Raw genomic sequence first — 23,803 nt, forward strand, 5'->3', positions numbered from 1 at the left:
AGCGAAACATTTTTGTAAGAGATATGTTAAGCCATGCGCAAAACATTTGAGCTCTTTTTCAGAGAGAGTCAATGATGGTTTGCTGACACATAAATTCCCTAGGGCATCAATCTGCTCCGCTTCTATTATAAGTCTAGGGAGTTCGCACTTATTTCTACCAGTAATGGTTGTTGATTCGTAGAGAGGGGAGCACTTATGTTGCTTACAATGAAGGGAGAGAAACCCATCTGATGCAACGTTGTACACTTTATTTTTGTGTTCACGCAGTCTATCATTAATGCATCTGCCCGACTCTCCGACGCCATACTTCCCACTCGATAAGGGTACACGATATATAATTGATGTCTTACAATCTCTAAGCTTCTTCCTGTCTTTAACTTGACAGCTAGGAGCACGTTCTTTCTTTTCTGGTCTTGTTTTCCTGCACAAGATGATTAGTTTGTTAGGTGCAGAAAAAACCATATCAGTGTTACCTCGGCGGGCAATTTTCTTAAGGTTGTGAGACAACCGGTGGATATAAAGTATCACTGTTGGTGTTTTTTTTCCTCACCGCTACTATTTCCTTCCGCACGTTCAGAACTCCCTGATTGCTGCACTTGCCGAAGTATTCCCTCTGCAACTGATGCCAGAACATGATTGGGATAACCTGCTTCATGTAGCCGCATGGCCTGTTGTGTGAATGCTTCGTCAGTGCAATGATGGCATGATTTATAAGTGCGTTAGTAAAACACATTTTGGCAATTCCTCTTTTTACCAGTTTAGAATGGGCTGAATGGCATGGCAACAACGGTTTATTTGTCCTGGGACAAATAAACCGCGTTACCGTGCACCCCATGAGGATGCGTTACCAACAAGCCCACATTGCAAGCCTCGTGACCCTTAAAGAATTTCACAATATGGGGAAATTTGAGAATGTCCAGGACAGCATCCCAGAACGGCTTTAATTTAATTAATTTGTGAAACTTCTTCTTTAAAGAACCCCAACTGATATTCTTGTTATCTTCGGACTACACGCAGGCGCATTTCTAAATGTCGCCTCGTGAATCGACCTTCCTATTACACCTTCCCAGACTTCATTTTTCCCAATTGCAGCTCTTACTTGCTTCCGCGTAAGCTTTTCTCGAGAATAGCTCCCATCAGTGTGCCACTACCCGTCGAAATTGTGGCTACATCCACGCTAACAAGCAAATTACCATCGTTCGACGCATTGTCATCACCACACGAGTACATAATTAGTGGACGGTAGTGAATAACATCAATTCCGTAAGTGTATGCGATATTCACTTCCAGATTTATGCAAAACTGGTGCACTTTTGTGAACTTCACGAAGGTGCTCATTATCCTATAAGTTTCGGAAGATATATAGCTGTTCTACTCAATGCGCGATACAAAATAGAGAAGTCATAATGAAAAGGCAGGGAGGTTAATCCAGGCTGATAGCTAAAGAATATCTCAACGAAAATAAAATGGGTATTTATCGCCCCTGCGAATCAAGAAAAAGGAATAAACTGAACACCTTGAATGAAAAAAGCATTGGTATACTTTTTCTCTCGCTCATTCCTGAATGCACAACATGTGAGAAGTCTAAGTGCCAAACATCTTTTCTTCATTTGGCAGACGAATTTCATTCCGCCTTTCACTTTTTGCTAGCTGAATAATATGGTTAACACTAACTTAATATTTCTGTGCTGAGTACTGCTTTGCTGAATACTGTTCAATGCTGAATGCTTAATCTCAAGGTAGTCTCACTGTAATAATGCATCAATGGCAAATATTAAAATCAGCTTGATTTCCACTCTAATGCAGGTACGCAAGTTTCAGTCAAAGAATGATACATGCACAATCGGCACAATAAATGATCAATCAAAATGACAATTATAGTAAGCTTACACTTTTTAATGAAAGTCCAACAATTTTTCAGTGATTGCTTCATGGAATTTCACCAAAGATATTTTTCATATTGAACAATAAATTCCATGAAATTTTTACAAGATTTCAACGATGATTATTTAGAGGTTAATCTCCTTTCAATAATTATTTTTTCATGGCAACGAGATAAAGAAGAGTCTCGTGCCACAGATGCCTGTCCAACTCCATCAGAGCGTTAAGCAAATATTTGATACCATGGGACAAGAAGTTTTGTGCTTGGTTTATCATTATTGGCACTGGCCAAATGAAATTTCTCTTCATTTTAATAGAGTGTTTAGGATGCACTCAGAATGATGAGAGTATCAGAAAACCAATGCTTATATATTTCTAAAAAATCAATGAGAAGAACAATTAATTTTTTTGTTATTTTCAGTGACTATACCAACGAGCCGGGATCTAATTCCTGACATTTTTAATACCCAAACCCTTTTATTGCCACTCACACAACTTCTACCGCTCCCGAGCATACTAGTTCTGTATCTTCAGTTCAATTCAATTCAATCTCTTCTTTTACCAGAAAATGTGCTGGCTGGACATCTGAGATAAAATCGGCAAGAAAACAGTTTGACGGGGCCCAGTTGACCATACAAAGGAAGCGCACTTCCTGCCCCTGCCGAAGAAACTCGTGAAAAAGAAAGGAAACACCGCACCATTATCTTTTTTGTAAAAAGTATTGCCGAGTGGGATCTTTTTTCAGACTCGCAAGTGTCGAGTGCAAATGATCATGTATTTTGCGCAGAACTGTATATAACCCCCCCCCCCCCCCCCTACGGCAACGCCCTCGGGCAATGCGGGAATGTGCCTTGAATAGAGAATAAAGAAACAACACTGCGTACGTCTAAAGTCATCTATGCAGATCTCATATAAACGCACGAAAAGTTTGTAAGTTAAAACTCTGACTATCTCATTTCTATGTGACTCTGCGCGTAGCCATGGCGAAACAGTGTGGCAGATCCATCCTCATTCTGACAGATGAGTTTATCGAGTTAATAACTCGATAAATTCTGCATCGGACGAAACCGACAGTTATACTTGAGAACCAACTTTTATGTAGCATGAAATGTCCGCTGAACTAACCTGCGAAAAGGGAAAACGGCCGGGATCGAGGATTGCAAAGGTAGCCATGACCGTGCCTATTATGGCAGGTCCATCGGTCCGGGCTACGACAAACGGAGTAATGTGGGAGCTGTTCACGGAAAACGTTTTTCGACAGAACCCATTTCACAATGAATGTCGATATGAATGCGATTAGCATTGAAACAGTTTAGTGACAAACCATGTGCCTAGCTTCATCGGTACTACGTAGCCAACTTCCTCAATATCTTGTTGCTGATATCTACATCTCTGTAGCTCGAAGCTCCTCGTTTAATGCACGCTCTGGTCCCATTCTGCTCACTTCGTTTCTTCCTGCACGCTCGCCTGCTCTTGATGCAAACTTTCTGACTTCTTTGTAGCTGACTTCAATTTTCTGTTGCAGACGTCTCCCACTTTCGGCACTTCTACTTGTCTATCCGGCCACCCTACCCAGTGCACCGCATACTCAGTCTGGTGGATCGGCCAAGAATGTTTGTTCGCGTACCTAGTGTCACATGCGCAGTTGCAGATACCCGATGGTCCTAGTTGTCTATTCGGACCCAAACTCAGCGGTACACAACCCAGTTACATTCATTCAGTAGCCCAAGTCGTCCATACGTGCACGTACCCGCTGACACGAGCTCAGATGCGCATACCCAAGGACCCAAGTTTTGTATCCGCGCACGCGCCCGGTGGCACATGCCTGGTTAGCGTGCAAGAGGTTAGTTCAGGCGGACGTACCGACAAGTGCTCGATGTTCCCGAAGAATTCTAATCGCATCCGTATTTAAATGTTATAAAGCGACGTTGAAGGTACAGCTTCTGTGTAGCATGAAATTTCCGCTGAACCAACACGCTTAATGAAAACCGGCAGGGGCTGAGAATCACTCAGACAATTGAAAACCAGGAAGTCAAAGGGTTGCTGATGTGCCATCATCTTGCACCATTCTGATCGCAATGATAGTCCTCAAGATAGCTGTCAGCCTTTAGTAATAACGGTAAAATGTCTTCCAATGCGCATATTTTATATATAGTTCCCTGCATCCACTGCTCATGACGAAAACACAAAGTGTGTGATTTTTTCCGATAAAAGACGATAATGCTACCTTTATCGTGAGAGGAGGTGCTGAAAGGTGCAGCAATAAAAGAATTATATAGAAAAAGAGAGGCCCCCTAATATTATCTCACCTTTATCAAAACGCCCGCAAGGGATGGAATCTGTACGCTTAGCCTGTTACTGTAAGACCCTGCCGGTATGGGACACTTGTTATCCCATGCCTCAGCTACTTGCTTCTCAACCTTTCCAGTGGCCCCGCACAGCTTGTGTGTACTGCGACATAAAGACGTATAATCAAGAGAGAAGGAAAATTGATTAGGGCGACGACACAATTTTGAAGCAGAGCGCAAGACAAACACAGCGGAGTGCGTTTCAAGAGCGATTTGTTTATATTGAATTTGATATTCTTTTCTTATTATTATATGCAACGCATTCTTTGCGAATAATAAAGAATATCTGGAAGCTCCACGCAGAGTGTTAAACAGTATTCAGCTTCGCTTATGACCTTCGGTCATCGAGAGAGCTCACTTTTATGTGTAACGGGTAGGCTTTTCTCCCTGCTAATTGTTCTTTACACTTCGGCTGCAATCATTCTTGGTTAACCAATAGCGTCCATACGTTAAACTATCGAATGACAAGTCACCAATACGTCATTTCTATCTCAAATTTCACCTCTTATCGCGCTGCTTTTCAAAATGAAGACAATCCAGCAAACCGAGTGGTCCAACTTTCTTATAGTACCTCGAACTGGTCGCTTCACTGGTAACCAGAATGGTGGTTTAAGAGCACAATTTAAATGCGAATTGGGCGTGCTGTCCATCGCCGATGACTGTGTTTGACCATCGCTAAAGGTGCCTGCTTTATTCCGCAATAATTTAAAGCACCCTCAATGCTGACAAGGGTGGAAGCTCGCGCAAGTTGGAGTTTCCTGACGAAACTAAGCTTATCGCGGCAGACCGGAATGCAGAAAGACACACGCGGCACTGACTTTAGTCCGTCGGCAACTGCTCCAACAACTTTAGCTTGAATGCTGTTGGAGTGGCGAGCTGGTTGGTCATCCATGGCGAAGACTATTGCGCAGAAACAGACTGGAACAGAAAAAGGCCTGGACATGTGTCCGTCTTTGTCAGGCTGTGCGCTACAGTCTTCGAGTCTTGCTACAGCGCCTCTAAACATTGCCGGAGCTCTTTGAAACGACCATACGAAGGTACCTTTAGTTCATTATGGCGACCTTTAACGGGCGCCTCAGCCTACCTTTCCAAATGCAAACTACTAAAACCTCCAAAATGGTTTTCCACACCCCAAGTATTAAGACTGACGTGCTTGCTTGCACAAGCACACGCTGGTCGTGAGACCTATGGCAACAAATTAATCGCATTCATTAAAATAATTCCACCAATGTCCAGCTCCTACCCATGGGTTTTTGGCCCGGTCAAGCTGTCTCGATAAGCTTTCTTTCCAAGCAGGCCACCAGCATGTGTGCACGTAGGAAAATAAAGTATAAATGAATAAATTGATTTGATATGTCCACCGTGGCAGTTTATAAGTATCTGTGGATTCTTCGCTTTTCACAGCATACTGACCATGAGCCGACATCCCCGATACAAGGCAGTGTCGATAATCCAGATGTCATTGAGAATTTCAGCTGCGGACTTCCGTCAACCTTCTGTTTGACCTCTACGCAGTACTCAAGCGTCATCGTGTCCCCAACCTTTACGTTAGACACAGTGACGTCATCAAAGGAAATGATGCTGCTTGCCCTGCTCCCTGTAGCGGTATTCAGAAAGAGGAAGCGGAAATCATATAAAATAGTTTCGACCGATCTATGGCAGTTTAAAGAGTACGCTGCAGTAAATATGAACTTAGGCAATCTTGATATATTACCTATGCGTCTGGGATGTGCACAGGCGTGTTCTTGCAGAAAATAGTAGGTTCTGCATCCACAATGGTCGTAAAGCTACGCAAGTTACAACACTGCGCTGAATACCCGAAGGCTAAATATTTGAAAAGAAATGTGGCCAAAAAAGAAGGGACTTCCACATCATTCTATGAAAAACAAAAATTGTGACCTGTAAACTTGGTTAAGGAATTTTTAAAGGTCGGCTCGATTTGATTCTATTCAGGAGTCATTGCTCCAAATATATTGTTCCACACATGACAGGCAGTAGGCTCTTCTTTGTTGAACAGATCTTGCGGCTTGAGGAACAGCTGTGGACCATCTCCAGCTACCGAGGATCGCTTGGGCGGCTGGACAAGATTCCTAACAGAAAGTATCCTATATACAAGGAGGAATCGCTCGATTGTTCGTTGCCCTCCGTCCCCTGCAACACGTCTAACAATGCCACAAAATCTCTGAAACAAAAAATGCTTTGTTATATACCTCACAAGAAGGAAAATGCACTTGTTTACCTCTAACGGGTCCTGTCCAAACTTTCCCACCAGTACATAGAGAAACCCTACTGCAAGAAGGTTTTCGTCAAGGCATATTGTACTTAGCTTGATTGCTCTTACATCCTCGCATATGGGCTTTCTCAAAAGGCAGATCTTGCATCACTTTTTACGTATTTGCAGGATCTGTGTAGCCATGTGACGCTTTCTTTCTGTGTATTTAAAGTAATAAAGTTTTTAGCAAAAATTCAGAGGTATGTGCAAGGCAGAAAGCGTAATTCTTACAGCAACATGCTCAACTTCGTTTTACTGCACATGCTCAGGCCTCCAATAATTCAAGCAGTCAAATAATCTGCTCATTTTTGGGGTGAATTCAGATGTCGCTGCAGACTCGTGGAGCTTTTTGCATGCTTCCTCCTCACTGTATAATTCCATGGCTGTAGCTGTGGATTCACTGAACAACTGGAAATAAGAAAGTTTTCTTGTCGCATTTCCTCGAGGGTCACCTGCAAAAGCAATTCTTGTGTCCTAATAGCACCTGAACATAAAGTACGGCACCTGAAAAGCAAGGTTGGCGCTCATTTCCTGTAAAGCATTCGGGTATACGTGCCTTCGTCAGCTTCGACACTCCACGCAATCCAGATTTCTGCTCTTCATATTCTCGAAATTCTGTATAATGATGATGATATACTTGCTGACCTTGTGGCAGCTGTAGGAAGAAGTAAAAATTACTTCTGGTAAAACCATACGAGTGTGCATCTAACAGGAACGAAAATTATTTCACTTACAAAAAAAGTTCCAACTTTCTGCAGGCTGTTCCTAATACACTTCAATATGTGCGGTGGATCAGTGACAGTATAAATCATCCTAGAGGGGTCACATGGGTGCTGAAATGACACTTGTTGGTTCCTCATGTCGCCAGAAATCCCTCCAAGAAAACGTGCCACTAACAAAATTAAATCTTCCTGGTCGGCCAGCCGCATAAGTCGCACGTTGTTAAAAGCTTACCTAGGGCCCTCGAGGCTGACCGATTGGTTGTCGAATTATCAGATTCCACTGCATCAATAATTGTTCCAGAATTCGGCAAGTGCACAATATCCTGCAGTAGAAGCTCTGCAAATATTGGTCCTGGTGTGGCGCTCAATGCGCGGAAATTACCCATAGTTTGTAGCCATCCGTGCGAAAAGGGTCGAAACAAGAAGACCAACACGTGATCAGCATCTTTTTCATGGCCTATGAGTCCTGTGTGTACACTAAAGTCAACTTTTCCAACGACTTTCATGTCGGGCTCTCTGGCGTGCAGGGTGTTCTTAACGCTCATTTCGTAGAACATGAGCGCGCCTGATAAAAAATTATCATTTGAATCATTTCAGAAAAGCACAAGCGCAACATGCAGTTTAAGAGATGCGCTTTCCAACCTCGTCATTCTCTTTCAGAGCAACTCAGTAGCTTTTCCTTCAGTACAGTAAATACGAGCACGTCAAACCCAAAATCAGCTTTTAAGTTCTTGATGTAGCCGTACAGTGTGCGCGGGTTCGGCAAGGCCAGAAAATTATTTTCTTGAAGCTATGTGTACACTTAAGTTGGCTTAATCTTCAAAAGAAGGTATTTATAGAGCCAGTCTTTCTTAAGCCTTGTGAGGAAAGAGTGCAAATTTCATTCACATGCACAAGCATTATATCAAGCAGAAAAGAACACTACCGTAAACCAAGGCCCTCTGTATGCCAAGAGGTGATGTGAACATTCATAATGCGCTGTGCACATCATGCAAACCATGTCAACGTGCAGGCAAACATAAATAAGAGCATACCATTATCACAGAGCTGTGGTACGCTGTCAATATTGAACACCAAATAATGAAGAAAATACGTGTGCATCAATCTCCAAGGCTTTGAAGGCTTTGGTGTAGCCGTTTGTGCTTGGCAGGCTGGTCAGTCGGAATTTGTGCATAATGACAATCATTCTGTCTATGTTGATAAACGTGTCTCAAAGAATAACATTAAGGTGCTGAGAAAGAGGGAGACAGGAAGATCTATGAGGGTGTGAATAGGCCGCTCCCAGCAGTCAAGAATTCAACATTTACCACAAAGACAAAAATTGTTGCTACTTGGTTGGGTACTGTGGAATCAATGCAGAAAGGGTGGAATCATGCACAAAAAGCTAGTGTCATTTCAGAGTATTCTTGTATCTTGAATTGCATCTCAAAATGACCAACATTCGTTCAGAACACATCCAATACGTAGCTTTCACAATTATATTATGGACATGGAGGCTCCTCTGTGTACCTAAAATTAGCAAGCGCCGGCTCCATCGTATTCACGTAAACTATATGTGTGTGCAGTGCTACAAGCTTACCGCTCTGGTTATGCAGACTTGGCGTTCCCCTTTATCACACATTGATCAATAACCAATTTCTCGCGCTCTGAAAGGCTTTGAAGGCTCTGGTGTTGCCGTTCGTGCTTGGCAGTCTGGTCAGTCGCAATCTGGCAAGTTTTGCTTTGCATTGTTGAAGGTGCTGTTTCGCGGCTCGAAGCTGGCGGCCTCAACGTCTATACTTCAGCACAGCTGGCACAGCCAACCACGCGGTCTGTTTGACAAGCCGAGAGAGAACGCGAGAGAAAACATTTAATTGGACCATCGAGGTCGTTGCTCTTGAGGTCGAGTGGGTGGTTTCCTCATTCCAGGACTCCACTGGTCATGGCTGCTCGGCGCACTTCCTGGACGAGAGCTCCTTGTCCCGCCAGGCTATCGTCCGTCAGCAGTATTTCCCACTGCTCAAATGAGGTGCAAGGCGTCTTCAAGTGTTCAGGTTTGCCCCTGCACTCCCACGAGATGTGAAAGAGTGTAGGGCGTGTGTCGCCGTACCAGGGGCAGATGCCGCGATATGTATGCGGGTACATGTAAGTGCGTACGCAGGTTGTCGACCGTATCACTGGGCAGCGCCAAGTCTTGTAAAGAAAAGAAAAAAAGAAGTCATGCCATTTGAAATTTCGCCGGCTCTGCAAACGCCCTTCAAACTGACGGCAAGAAGCCCGCAATTTGTGGGTGCAATCACATAGCAAACAAGTAAGCCACACCCGATCGCGCGGATGTCAACATGATTAACATACCGTCATTCGCCGATGCAGCGTCGGTCCAGTCTCAACACGGCGCCGGCGATGATCGGCACTTTTCAATCGTGTCCGACGACTCACGCGTTCGTTTGTATGGGGTCGAACTGTCGACGGGCGGGACCGAGGCTTGGGTTTGATGAGGTACGCTGGAAGGCCTTCAAAAATTCTTAGGAGGGCGTTAGACTTCAGCGTCGGTTTATCAAGCTCCAGGGACACGGCGTCGCCATTGATGTTGAAATTGTGAGCATTGACAACGTCCGTGGCATACAAGTGTTACGCGCACACACGCGCATACTTCGATTCGAAGTTAAAACTGCCATTTTCTTGCCGCAGTATGGCCTGCTTCCATGTCTCGCGCTGCTCGTTCTCACTCGGTGGCCAAAACAACGACAGCTTTTCGGCTACTCCCTTGTAGTCGGAAGGGCACCGCCGCAGGCAACACGTGTTCGGCACCGTCGTCCCAAACCAGCACTTCAACTAAACAGTCCTGATCTCGAAAAATACTAAACCACGTGCACAGAGCGCGCCGTATCGGCCAGCTCGTCTCGCAACTCGCAAGCATTTCGTTACGCGAACGAGCCCTCAGAAGCACAGTGGCGCCACGTCGCGACAGCTTTGAGCAGTACATAAACCTCTCCCATAGCGCGACGGAGGAGTTTCGTGACCAGAAAACATGTAAGGACTCTGGCAATATCTACATCGGACATTGATTGCGATGTACTTGACGTAGCATTCTGTCCGTTCGATTGCCTACGGGCCTTGTTCTGCCAAAAGTACACCTCCTGACTGCGGTCGTAGATGACCCGCAGCGCTATCCCAGTGGCTGTGGCGTTGCGCTGCTGAGCCCTAGGTCGCGGGTTCGAAAGTGGCCGAGACGCACCCACTGCGTCCACAACAGCTCTCAATATTTGGGAGCACGGTAAAAAAAAAAAAAACTCAGGGGTTCAAAAGGAATCTGCACTACGGCTTGCCTCGTAACAAAATCGTGGCTTCGGCACACAAACACCGGGATCTGTCTTTTTTTTTTTTGCGCCCTTAGATCTTAATGAGCTCTGACACAGGACCAGCGATTGACATTTCGAGTACCGAAATATTACGCGGACAATGGAAAGGTAGATTTATTTTCGTATGCAGCATGATTCCTTGTCTGGTCAATGGTTAACCTTAACGAGCAGTAAGAAGGGATGTCAGTGAATAAGCAGTATTTGCACAACGTATTATGGTGTCAAAACATAGTAAATTATACAGAAATGTTGTCAAGTGCTTTTGTAAACGTATTTAAGAGAGGAAACGTTCAGTGTCCATAGACTTTCGCCAGCACAATTCGTTTGCTCTGAAAAGCGAAGCGGCTGGTCATTATTTTACCTGCATTTCGAAAGGTTTAAAGAAGTACAGTCGAATGGGCGCATTTCCGCTTGTTCCATCACCTTTATTTCTTCCGAGACATTTATCAGATCAAAAAGAAATATTGCGGAGTACGACAGTCAGATTCGGTCAAGCACTGCTTGTCGATAATATTTGGCGTCCGGCTATGCACAGAAATAGTGGCTGATTAGTCGCTGTCGTCTTCTGCGCCTTCAACTGTAATGTCGAACTCGACGCATCCCAACTCCTCGCCATCATTGACAGACTCAATTTTCACGTGAACGGTGGAGTTCTGAAAAGGGAATTCAGACGGTTATACTGACTGCTTGTAAAAAGTGTCACAGTCAATTCGGAATCGACAAGATGTGCCACAGGGTCTTACTGGAGCGCTCTTCTAGCACCTCTGTTGCTTCGAAGCCGAGCAGAGTGAGAAACATTACCCTCCTCGTTGAGACTCCGGAGCAACTATAACATTGTGCGAGGAATGCCCTGGTGACTATGAAAGGAGAAAATAAATAGGAGAGAAGGGTGTGTCACGCGAGAGAAGCCAAATGTATCGGCCCAACACGTGATCCTCACGTCGGAGCACGCAGTAGGTTTTAGCGCCCCCGCTATGCATTCCGGGATGTAGGGCAGGATAGCCCAACAAGTGCGCATCGATTAAAGAGTGCCGGGAACAAAAAATTCAGGGCCAATACGCTCAGTCTCAGAGGTCACGTGTTGGGCCGATACCTCGAGCGAAAGGAACGGCTTCACTGTGAGTTGTCTCCGTAAATGGCTTAGCTGCCTTGCCTGCGTGAATGGCTTCACGCGGCCAAGGCCGGATGCGTGATGCAATGTTCTCTCCTAGTTCATTTACATCTTCCGTGCTGGTAACGGTAGGAAATATGAAACTCCATCCTAGACGCTGCCCTCAAATGCAGTAGAACTAATCCAACATTCTAGAATGGTCGTCAACTCAGCACTCCGTCTCGACTCTATTAATGGATGTATCTATCGATGCATGCCATTAGCGTCCCCTTTAAAACTGGGTGATGACATGTGTCACCAAGCTCTATTTTTCATATTTTGCCAAATGTATCACTTATTCTTTTTTCAGACATTAAATGCTAAGCATCAAACCTTTTGTGCCGTTATGGGTCAATTTGCTTTTGTAATCGTGCGTTGTTTGTGGTCTCCCTGCCTTTCTACTACCAAACCTCCAACTGCCTTTTGGTAATCTCTGTTGCCGACATGTTTGCTTCCCCTTGACATTGCTGAACACCAGTGCATCAAGTACGGCAGCGGAGCCTAATCCGACAGCCCGGAAGCTATCTTCACATTCTAATAAAGCATTTTGCATCGTTTCTTTATTTTTGTCACAGCGAGCACATGCTTCATCATCCTCGCTTTTCCTCGCTTCAAAGCTACACATTCTAAGGCCTGCTAATTTCGCTTCAAAAAGTAAAGAGCTTCCCTTTGAGTTATCGTACATAGTTTCTCTCTTCATTTCGTTTTACCTCCTACGATCATAACGGGTTTCTTTTCCATTGCCTCCGCCCAGATGATTGTCTCTGCCTCTCTGCCTTTGCGTTTAACGTGCTTTAGTGACATGGTGCCAACTATACCGGCCGCATAATTGCTGATAAGCTTCGTAGTTCTTTTACTTTTCCGTGAGTCAATAGTTTTCGTGCACAAACACTTGAACAGTCGCGCAACCCGGCCACTTTCTTTCATATTCCTCATTCGTTCTTCGAAATCAGTTTTACTCAAAGCTTCACTCACTTTAAACTTGTCCAGCGCATATACTTCTGTATGCATTCATTTCTTGTGGGCGCCCAATGCGAAGCATCCCATTGTCCTTTGGTTGCCATCGAGTCCTGTTTGTAACTCTTACTTCAAGCAAACAATCACATTTCCAAGTCAGTCCTCGAACCATTACACCTTTCCACATACCCCGTAGCACCTTGTACTTATTGCATCCACATAGCGCTCACTGTTTCATTATAGCCGCATTTGTCTGCCCCTTTGGTGTTTATATATGTTTCCCGGTGTTCCCATATATCAGTTGCCTTCATATATCTATTGCCCTCCCATATCTATTTCCCTCGCTAAAGAAAGTAGCTGACAGCGCCGCCCCTCGACAAACATGATCATCGTCATGATGACATTATTGTCATCATCATCATGTAAGGGAGGAAGAGCACTGAGTTGAGTATCGCTTTAAAATACGGCCATTATTATGTTTTCGCAAATCAGGCAGGGGCGTTCGTTCATTGAGCCAATGTTAAAAAAACTCACAAGACAGTTACGATTATGTTGCGCAATTGCTTAAGTGTTTAGCTGTGATAAAATACACCTCTAACGTCGTAGAGCACTTGCATATGTAGTTTATTGCAAAGGCAGCAATTAACTCTCGCACTTCGCATTTGTCTTACATATTGCCCCTAAAGTGCCACTTATTACTTTCACCAAATATAAGCAAAGTACCTAGTTTTTTCCTGCAGAAATTGGGGAATTTAACTAGGAGTCCCTTGACTCGTGAAAACAGAGAAAAAAACGAGAGTTCAGTTATTATTTTCTACTTTCGTACTTGGCAAATTGTGCGTATGCTTAGGATAGGAACGTGAAGGTTTCGCCACGTATTACAATTAGCGTTTACCTTGTTTTCACGGAATTCCGAGTTGGCGCATTGGGCAGTTGCTTTAGGACTCGGTACAAATTGCATAGAACAGCAGTATATATGGCACTCTGGAACGCTTGAGTGAGTAAATTTCTACAAAGGATCTTTTTAGCCTACACAGCTTAAACTATAACAGTTCGTCACGCATAATGGGTTTCATTCTTCAACGAAATATAAACACTGTGCCTTGCACATTGCGTGAAAGATCTCGGGAAGAAGCAACCACATGCCTCGTATAATAGATAAAAAATGAGTAAAAAATTGGAGGACGCTTAAGCTTCGCCTTCAAGAGTGAAACGCGACAGCGTTCCCGTCGACCCGCCAAGGGGTGTAAGACAATGCGCTACGGCGCAGCGATCACTTACGAAGCGCCCCGCATCGGACTTTGCACCCACCAATCACGCGGTGAGCGTCGAGCAACGCAGTGTCCGGCGCGGCAACGAAACGTGCGCCTGAGCAAGCGGAACGAACCAAAGAACTCGGTGTCTCGAAGGGGGAAACGATCTACGCCAGCCAAACGTCGTGATCGGCATGGGCAGAGAGATATATAGATAGTGATCTAAAGAAAGGAAGGATGCTTGATTCTGCAACCCGTGAGAGAGCACGGCGAAGCGTCGTCAGGGGAGAGGGAGTCGGGGCCGCGACGCGCCTCGCACCGGTCCCCGCACAGCCCCAACGCGCACGTGGCGCGCCACCTGTCGGGGCAGCGCCGTACATTGAAAGGAGGGGGTCTTCTGTGTTTGCCGCAAGATGGCTCTGCGTGTGCGGAAAGCGCAGAAGAAATGTAGCGGAAACGTACTTCGCTACTCGTGTAACTGCAACTTCTGTAAGTTACATGCTCATAATTACCGATATACACCGCAGTATAACTTTCTACGGCACGTTTCTAAGACAACACCGCATTCACTAGAGGCGCTTTTGTACCGCTTTGAAGCATCGAACTGGGACGTCCTCCAGAGAACGCTGAAAAAACATTTGCCCCTCACACTATATGGAATTAATTTTCTTGCGGTTAACAATGACGGGGGTGTGCCCTATGACATGTTCATGGTATTAAGCATGCATAGCATGTGGAAAACAAGAATGGCTGTCAGACATGCAGATCCTATTGTAAGATCGGTAAGAGAAAACTTCACTGAAAGTATTGCCTATATCCGAGACGTGTACCAATCCCAGGACGAACAGCCAACATGGTATCCTGTACTTAATGACCTAGTGTCATTAAAACGTTTTTAGCAATGTCGCGTCAACAAGCTACTGGTTGGCGCTTTTAACATTTTTGTGTTGGTTTCTCTGTTTTGTTTTGTCACATTGGAAATAAAGAAAAAAAAACTCGTGGCTGAGTGGTAGCGTCTCCGCCTCACACTCCGGAGACCCTGGTTCGATTCCCACGCAGCCCAAGTTGCAAGTTGTTTTTATTTATAAATTGCCTGCCGGGATTTTTCGCTCACGGCCAACGCCGCGGACGCCGACACCGGCTTTTCTGCGACACGAGCTCCTGAACGATGTCGCGTTAAAACAAGTATTCAGTCATTATTTTGAAAGCACGTAAGGTGGGCACTTCAAACGCCACATGCACAGCACACGTAGAGTGGCCCCCATTTCCTGCAAATGTGAAATCTCTGCCATTCTTGGTTCTCTCAGGAAAGCGGCGCAGCTATTTAGACGTTTCCCATAACGCCCCTAAAGAGTCCAGAAATTAGGCTCAGCAATTATCATTGAACTTATAAATGACAGATACGCTTCAATATTCCTGCCTGCATATTGCCCCTAACATTCCGCACATTATCTAAGAGATGAACTTCCTGAATCATATATTTTTGTTCCTTTTCATAAAACTCTGAGGACTGGCATAGGACCTGTATGAATGCTCATAGTCGCGGTTGACAGTTTGGCTGCGAAAATAAAAGGTGTCTGATCAAGTAGACGTGACCGCGATATTTAGCCGATATTTTTCCGGCAATCCTGACGCGGCGCAGCACATCGCTTCCATGGACAAATGAGGGACGCAAACATTGAATGGCCAAGCCGGCTCCATATATATGGTGCATTACGAGTGAGATCACGAGCGTTATAGTGGTTATATTGGTGCCCGGGAAGGGCGCGGCGGAAATTTTTTGCACTTACCTCGATGAACAAACCAGCAAGAGAAGGAATTTTGACATTCAGCTCGTTCTGATAGCTGTCCGGCGCTATGGGGCACTCGTTGGACCAAGGCGCGCTGATTTGCTCCTCCAGGCTATTAGTTCCGTTGCACATGTTGTAGGTACTGAAGTGTGAAAGAAACGAGGGAAGCGAAAGAGAGGCTCAACTGACGAAGACTTTCATTCGTAAGTGCTCTTCGGCATTGGCTGGTCGGCTTGGCTGATCATATGTCCGGCATTACGATCGACTGTAATCTTCTCTTAAGATATTTAACAGGGATAGGCGGGCTAGTTGGTGGTCGATATTGGAATGCATCATGTAACCGCGCCAACAACAAAGGACAAAGAACGAAACACCGCCCGTCCGCGCCTGTCCTGTGTGTTTCCTTCTTTGTCCTTTGTTGTTTGCGCGGTTACATGATGCATTCCAATTTCTCTTAAGAACAGTTCTAGCGGAAGAAGTTTTTGTGAATGCGGGCCCAACGACATACTTACCACCCCGCTTTCTTTCTTTATTTTTTTAGTCCTAGCGAAGCAATGTTTCGGCTACTGTGTTCGTCGGCTACTTTGAGTTCTATAAGTAAGCCACTCAATGAAATGAAAAAAAAAAAATGAAAAAGGAGTCTCTTGTGCCCTTTCTATCAACTTCACGTCCGAGGAAGGCGAGGGATATGCCCCTTCCGGGATCAGTTTGCAGCCTGTGTGGGAGTACATTTTCTACGACTTAATTTGAAATAATAATGATAGCAATGGCTGACACGTTCGGATGGCCACACGAACATGGACATCTTTACTTGATAAGCAATGGTTCGTTTAGATCAGGAATGACAGCGCTAGCCTTTTTTTTTATTTTGAGCTTAGGGTTTCGCGATGTATCTTGGGCAGTGCCCGAGACACAAGATCCGCTTCAGAGTGAAGGGCCATTGCACGACCTGGTATTGTTCTTATAGCGTATTGGTCCCAACCTGCTCTATTTGCCTTTAACTACTTCTTCTCGGGGATTCAATAGGCGTGCTCTTGAAATTTCTAGTCGCCCTCGTCATCTCGTCAAGTACGTTTTAAAGAGAAGCTTTCGATTGCTGACCGGACGGCAGCTTCAAGCCCAAGTACTGAAACGCGTCCGGAAGAAGCCTCTGCGACATTGCCTAATCTCGCGTCGCCAGGAATAAAGCTAACAAAAGAACACAATATTGCTATTTTTTAACTTCTCCTTTTCTTTTTCTTCCAACCTAGCCAAACCACAACTTAGCCTACGTTGTTTGCATAACTCGCCGTGGTGGCCTATAGTGGCTATGGCATTGAGCTGCACACGGTGATGTCACGGGTTTCATTTCTGGGCATGGCCGGCTGCGTTTTTGTGAAGGCTAAAAGCAAAAGCGCTCTCGTACTGTGCATGAGGTGCACGCTAGAGAAACCTAGGTGGTCAAAATTAATTGAAAGTGCCAACTACGGCGGGCCTCATAATCATATTGCTGTTTGGGCACGTATAACCCAAGAACTTAATTTTATTTATTTCAAAAAAGCGCAACTAAGTTTCCTAGTGCGCAGACGACCCCTCACGTCGAGTTTCCAAGCGCTCTGCCCAGCCCCCATCTTGTTCGGACAGCAAAGTAGCCTGGAACTCATTTGTCTTCAGTGCTCTATTCGTGAAGCCGTAGTTTTAGCTAAAATTGGAACGCGACTTAAGATTCCCACTGTCGACTTAGCTGTGGGCAGCGGTAGTCAGACCAGATTTATTACGGAATCGTGTCAGCTTCAGCTGTCCTCATACATACCACGATCCGACGTTCTGGAAACACGGCAGTCCCGCATCTCCGGACGACATTTCGAATACCACCTGCGGGCTACCATCTATCTGCTGGCTTATATTCATCGTATAATTGAAGGACATCGTGTCACCGACTACGGCATTGGACACTGTGACATTGCTGATGAAGACTTAGTCGCTGTCTGGGTTTTCTGTTTGTAAAGCAGAAACAAGACAAAGCGTGATTAGAGCGAAAAAGTTGCGTTCCATGCTCAGACTGATAAACACCACGGCCACCTTTCTTTAAGATACAGTCGACACCACAGTTACGGCCTCAGTTACATAATACAAGGCTTATGGGTAAGATCTGTGTGCTTTACAGGACGCCCTTCGTAATAGCACCTCAAAGGCAAAATAGGAGCGTCGCGGGAGCCATTGTCCCAGGTAGGGAAACTTCGCTCAAGCGAAATTATTTCTAGGCATAGTCCCTTTTGTTTTCGACATGTTGTACTAATTAAGGGGTACAGTGCGCTCGAGACTTCTTTGAAATTACCTTTTTCAGAAATGCTCGATGGTTGCACACGAGCGTTACGAAGCAGCAATGAATCTATTGTGGCGACAACCAGCTGAATACTGTCACTTTCCAGAAACGCTCTTGGTTGTCGTCTCATCCGGACTTTGTGGAAGTTAGCTCTGCTGTCCAAACAACAAAGTCTAGTGAAATGGGTGCAACTGGGCAGCACCTGCACATTGTTGTTTCACCAGCACCTCTTATTTCGCAGTCGCAGAGCTAACGTGTTTGTATATGCATCGAGACTCAAGCCTTACGCGCCGACATTGAAACCTGGAAAATAACGAGAAGCAGTAGGGATTCTCAGTTTACTTAGAACTAAGAAATCAAGTTAAGTGGCCAGAATTAACAATGCAAGAGAGGCGAAAAGTTGGGCAAAAGTATCGCGAAAAATTAAAGTTGTATTAGTGGCAAATAACAGCGAAATAAGTAATAAACGAAGTTCCAGACAGATAATATGACTTCTAATCAATGCTGCCGAAAGGAATAAAACCTATCATTGCAGTCCCTGTGTTTGAGAAAAATTGAATAGAGCATCGCATATATTCTTAGGGCAAAAACTCAAATGCCTACGTCCTAAAAGAGAGGAACACCGGGTGAGTAGCCCTGACCTAGCCACCCGAATTACGAAGGCGGACCTTGCAGAAGGCGCCTCATTAAGAAATCTGCATTGCACTTGTGCTTTATTTTTTTCGCTTTCATTATTTCCCCTCTTAACTGGTTTAAGACTACTTTGTGCACAATGTTACGCTCCCTAGTGGGTGCCCTGTGAGCTTTTGCTGTATAGCGCACGCTTTTTTGCCGGTATTGTGGTGCCGAAATTTACTATAGCATCAAACTTTCAGAAGGGGCCCGTGTTTAAATCCGTAGCGGTCTTTGCTTTTCGTCATTACTACATGACGATGATCACATCTTGCGGCAAATGCATAAAGGCTGGCCATCTTTGGACCGGATTGCGTCATTATCAGCTCTTCTGAATATTAAAATAGGTGGTGAATAAGTCGTGCGACCTTTCCTGAATCAAAACCTAATTTCCAGTGACGCTATTTGTGCGACTAAAGCGGGACCTTACACATCTGGAAATTTGTCAATAGCTATAGCAAGTGATTAGTGAAGTCTTGATTATTTCCTCCAATGCTTTGAAGTAACGCGCACACTTGTAACTTCACCTGCGCGTCATTATCAACTCCCACATATGCATATTCCAGCAATCTATTGCTATTATCTCTACAGATCGGCGCGAGGACTTTCGGATATTGCTCTTTCGGCGTTGAAATTTTTAACGCTTGCCCTCTAGGCGCTCACAATGCCGGCATCGACAGGTCTGGCGGGTATGTCTGCGTTTTTGAGCGGTCCCATAGTCGCAGTAGGAGCTTCGCTGTACAATGGCCATACCTGAGCAAGACGTTAGAGTTGGCGTTTGCGTCGATGCAGCCGCAATGTGCAGAAGAGCAAGAACGAAAACTGCGCCAGCCATATTGATACAGAGGTTCTCGGCGCCGAGCCTAACGTAGCACGAAGGTGTTTCAGCTACCGTTGGATTCGGTGCACTTTCTAACGTAATTTATACAGCGCGCCCCATGTTTATCTCACCATAACCTTGAGTTACAGTGAGCGCCTACGCCATTGGAAATGGCGATTGGCCCCCACCCTTCCAAAAAGCAACAGGTGTGTTCCACATAGATATGCAAATACTGTCATAGCATTGCACGGGAGATGATTCTCTGGCATCACCGGATGCATGTGCGTGCCATTTCGGAAACGCACGTGGCTGAGTGAACCGCAATATCTGTGGGCAACTTCAAAAGCAGTAAAGGTTGAGCGGCGGCGAGCCTACCTATGGCCTTCTTTCAGCCCACTGCATTTTCATGTGCTACAATATAGCACGTGCTATTCCTTAAATCGCGAGAACATGTCAGTGTCGCGGATGAAAGCAAAATGGCACAAAGGGAGAATGGCGAAGGCTAGACGAGGACAATGAAAAAGACAAAATAAAAAAGTAAATGGGCACACATATTTCAACTACAGAGACATCCAACACGCATGTTAAAGAGAAGGTAGCGTCCCAGAAAGCACAGTCGTCGAATGAGTGCATGACATTACTACTCGCCAACATGCATGTTAAAGAGGAGGTAGCGTCCTTGAAAGCAGTCGTCGAAGGTGTGCCCGTGACAGGACAACTCGCTAAACTTCGAAAAATGGAAATCTTTAGCTGCCACTACAACCACGACGCAACTAACCCGCCGGCTCACGAATGCTAAATGATTCCATGCTCGTGCTCAGAATCGGCTTGATGGCAAGCTCACAGAGATGCCCCCAAGGACAGAAATAAAAACATTGTTTTTGTCTGCACAGCGCAGGAAAACGAGAAAGTCACCTTCACCACAAACGCAATGCTGTTTCGTACCTCGAACACAGGAAGATGCTAGCAGCAAGGGCGTCACTCTATGTTCCATAGCAGGACTGCGAGTAACGTAAAAACTAATGCACAAACATTGCGTTCCCTGGCGTAGCCGGGGTGTGTTTGGGTTGGCCGCGCTCAATTTATCATATATATATATATATATATATATATATATATATATATATATATATATATATATATATAATTCATCATTGCCCTCAGCTTGGCATAGCGGCGCGCGGTAAAACAAAAGATTATGCGCGCGAGAGGCAGTCACGTTTTTCAGTATTCTCCTGCGCCCGCATTTACAAGGCCCTCTTATGCTTGAATTTATCATAGGCGAAAATTTTATCCAATCCCGATCATGGACATTGAAGGTGACCGGCCAATGGCAAAGTTTAGTTACGAGCAAACAGCTCTGTGAAGTTGTCTCTTGATTTCTAGGAATGCCGAGATACTGTATTTCCATGTTGACGGTCCATCAATAAAGTGTTGGACAAATTAAGCGGCTCGGTCCGCTTATTGGAAGCCACGTTGGAAAGTCTTCGACCGAACCTTGTGGGCACGGAGCACCAGTTCCTCAGAAGTGCTAACTGGCCGGGTAGTCTTGGTACAATTAAAGGTGAAATGCTCAACTGATACGAGAACGCAGGAAACAGTGAAGACCAGAGTGATACGAGCGTGTTCCAACAGTAAAAGTGTTCAGGTGACGGTGGAAGCGAAGGGACCAACAGTGAACCTAATAACAGGAACCTCACCCAGTACGAAATGTTTCGGCTAGGCGCTTGCCATGAGGAAATCAAGTGTCCTTATGGAAATGATGGCAGCACACGGAGGCTGCCCTTGTATGCCAACTTCTGGATCACACCAGCGTGTGTTTCCGAGCACTGTGTGGAAGCCACTGACAATCATTCGTCCAAACTTTTGAAGTAATTTGCATTCATTTCTGGCGCGATTTTGCCACGCAAGATGAACGAACACAAAAAATTGACATGTCTATCACAAGCACCAACTCTCAAGTCAAGCTTTAATTAGAAAACAGACGGAATATATAGTGACACGTGGCCATGAGAAGTCGAGTTATCTATTCTGGAGCGTAACTTTTTTGGTGTGCTGTACAACTAATGGACAACTGGCGCATTGGTCTTTGTGAATATGCCGCGCCTCAGTTATCTACCGTGTATTATGGTCATGACGACCAACTATAAAGTTATCCTGATTGAACACAGACAAGCAGCCATGTTTCTTGCGGTACGAAATCATGCGGGTTTGACGATTCATACGCAAGGACGACTCCTGCTCCCGCAATCTCACATTTACACAGCGTCGGGTCTACCCGACTTGACTATATGACCCCGTGTCACTAAATATTCGTTGTGTTTTCACCACCGAAGCAGTTTTTGTCAAAGTCTTCAGCATACTTCCATTGCAAGGGTGCAACGGAAATAACGTCAGCGCCTGACACGTCAACACCTCGCCTGCCTTAGCCTGCCCCACGGAGGAAGGAACGCTTAAAAGAGGCCCCGGCCTGCCCAGCTCTGTTGCAGTGTGTGTGGCGGAAGTCGTGGCCTGTTTTTCGAAACGAACCACAGGAACTGGTGGTCCAAACATGATCTTTTTCGTAGCAAATGCGCCAGTGAAGTTCTCGCTGTTGTGGGCCTCCGAAGAGGGAGATAAGGAGTTTTCGGCCCGGGCCTTTCTCGAAGCGCATTACGTTCGTGAGACAAGCTGCAATTAAAGAGCGGTGTGAGAGCTTGAAAATTGTGTTCCGGGTGTGTAAGCTGCGAATGTATAAGTGTCAGTCAGCAGCACAAGCTCTCACGTATTTGTAGCACCGGCCTTCTTCGTCTGCTGCAACATGCCACGGACAAACAAAGGTGCGCGTCTGCTTCATATAGAAGTTTCGTAGGTTTGTTCTAGGGCGCGTCAGCAGCGGACACTGCCGGAGGCTCGTCGCAGTGCAAGTTGGAAGCTCGCATCCGGCTTCTCCAGTGACTTTAGTGAAGGTACAAAAGGGAGGAGTTGGTGCACGAATATTGCTGCACTACAGGCGTGAAATACGTGACGTCAAAGTTCCTCCTATATTGTTTTTATGGAGAAAAGACAGCGGTTCCGGCTTGGCTCCGCGACCACCTGATCATCCCGCCGCTTCCCAAAAACATGCACCCGACGCACCACGCCGGGAGACGCAATAAACGAGCAAGAGACCTTCAGAAGAACTTTTGCAACAGCAACGAGGCCGAAGGAAGAAGCGCACACGCGGTCGCTGTTGTAGACCGCACGGGTAAGTGCCTCGCGAGCGCCACGGTGACCACGGGACACACGGGGGCGGCCGAAGAAGCCACGACAGCCTTAGCACTGGCCGCGGTGCCGAACGCTGCGATCGTGATCAGCGACTCGCAGGCGGCAATCCGCGGCTTCGCGCGCGGTCGCGTCTCGCGAGAAGCGGCCCCCATACTCCACATTTGTGACAACGGCGACTAGTCATCGCCCTCGCAACACCAAGATTATACGGTCTTCCTCTTTTGGACCCAGGCACACACCGATGTCCCGCTCGCGGGCAACGAGGCGGCCTACGCCACGGCTCGAGGTTTCACACGCCGAGCAACAGCAGATTATGTGGCCGCCGGCTCCGCCCCCGAGAGCGGGGCATCGGATCTGCCGGATCGGGACACTACAACAGAAATGCAGCAACAAGAATCACAATGGGCGTGGGGCGATCGCCTGACCACATTCAGAGACCTCACCGAACACTACAGACTCGAAAGACGCACATTTCCGCCACCACACGATAAATTAAATAGGAATGAGGCCGTAACTTTACGCTTGCTCCACACACACACACCTACCCTAGCCCGGCCCTCTTACATCACTGCTACCCAGGTTTATATCCAACAGATGCCTGTAAAGCTTGTGGACAGAGAGCAACACTGCGACAGATGCTCTGGCAATGTGCCGGCAACCACGGTAATGAAACCACCTCCGTTCGCGACGCGTCCGTAATCGCGGCCGTTGCCACAGTACGGGAAGTCTCGAGCTCGCTTCCTCCCGACGCTGCCCCGGCTGCGGGAGCCACCGGGGACCTTCTCCGTCGGCGTCGCCGCCGCTAGGAGGCGGCTCTCAAAAGTTCATAGTTGGCAGACCAGCTCTGGGCCGTCCGGCTACCCGAAGATGCCGCATGAGTCCAAGGACTTCGAGCCGCCACCTGAGGCCACCACAACAAAAACTTCCGGACCATTTATTAATAAAGTTTCTTCTTCTTCCACCATGACCTGCCCGCTTCAGGCCAAACGTGTAATTGTTTATGACCCGTCTGCCGCGCTATCGGCACGTTAATGGCGTTGGAGACT

The 23,803-nt window shown here is 46.1% G+C and overlaps 1 protein-coding gene across 1 annotated transcript; it reads right to left on the minus strand.

Moving 5' to 3' along the window:
- Positions 1-10,968: 10,968 nt before the first annotated feature.
- Positions 10,969-17,785, minus strand: LOC129380314 (uncharacterized). The gene is made up of 3 exons (XM_055061113.2): positions 17,507-17,785; positions 15,715-15,856; positions 10,969-11,217 (listed from the first exon to the last, which is right to left on the minus strand). The coding sequence occupies exons 1-3, from the start codon at positions 17,620-17,622 to the stop codon at positions 11,113-11,115; spliced, it is 363 nt and encodes a 120-aa protein (XP_054917088.1). The 5' UTR covers positions 17,623-17,785; the 3' UTR covers positions 10,969-11,112.
- Between the last annotated feature and the right edge of the window lie 6,018 nt (positions 17,786-23,803).

The sequence above is a fragment of the Dermacentor andersoni genome, chromosome 10, assembly GCF_023375885.2.
Source record: "Dermacentor andersoni chromosome 10, qqDerAnde1_hic_scaffold, whole genome shotgun sequence".
Taxonomy (NCBI): Eukaryota; Metazoa; Arthropoda; class Arachnida; order Ixodida; family Ixodidae; genus Dermacentor; species Dermacentor andersoni.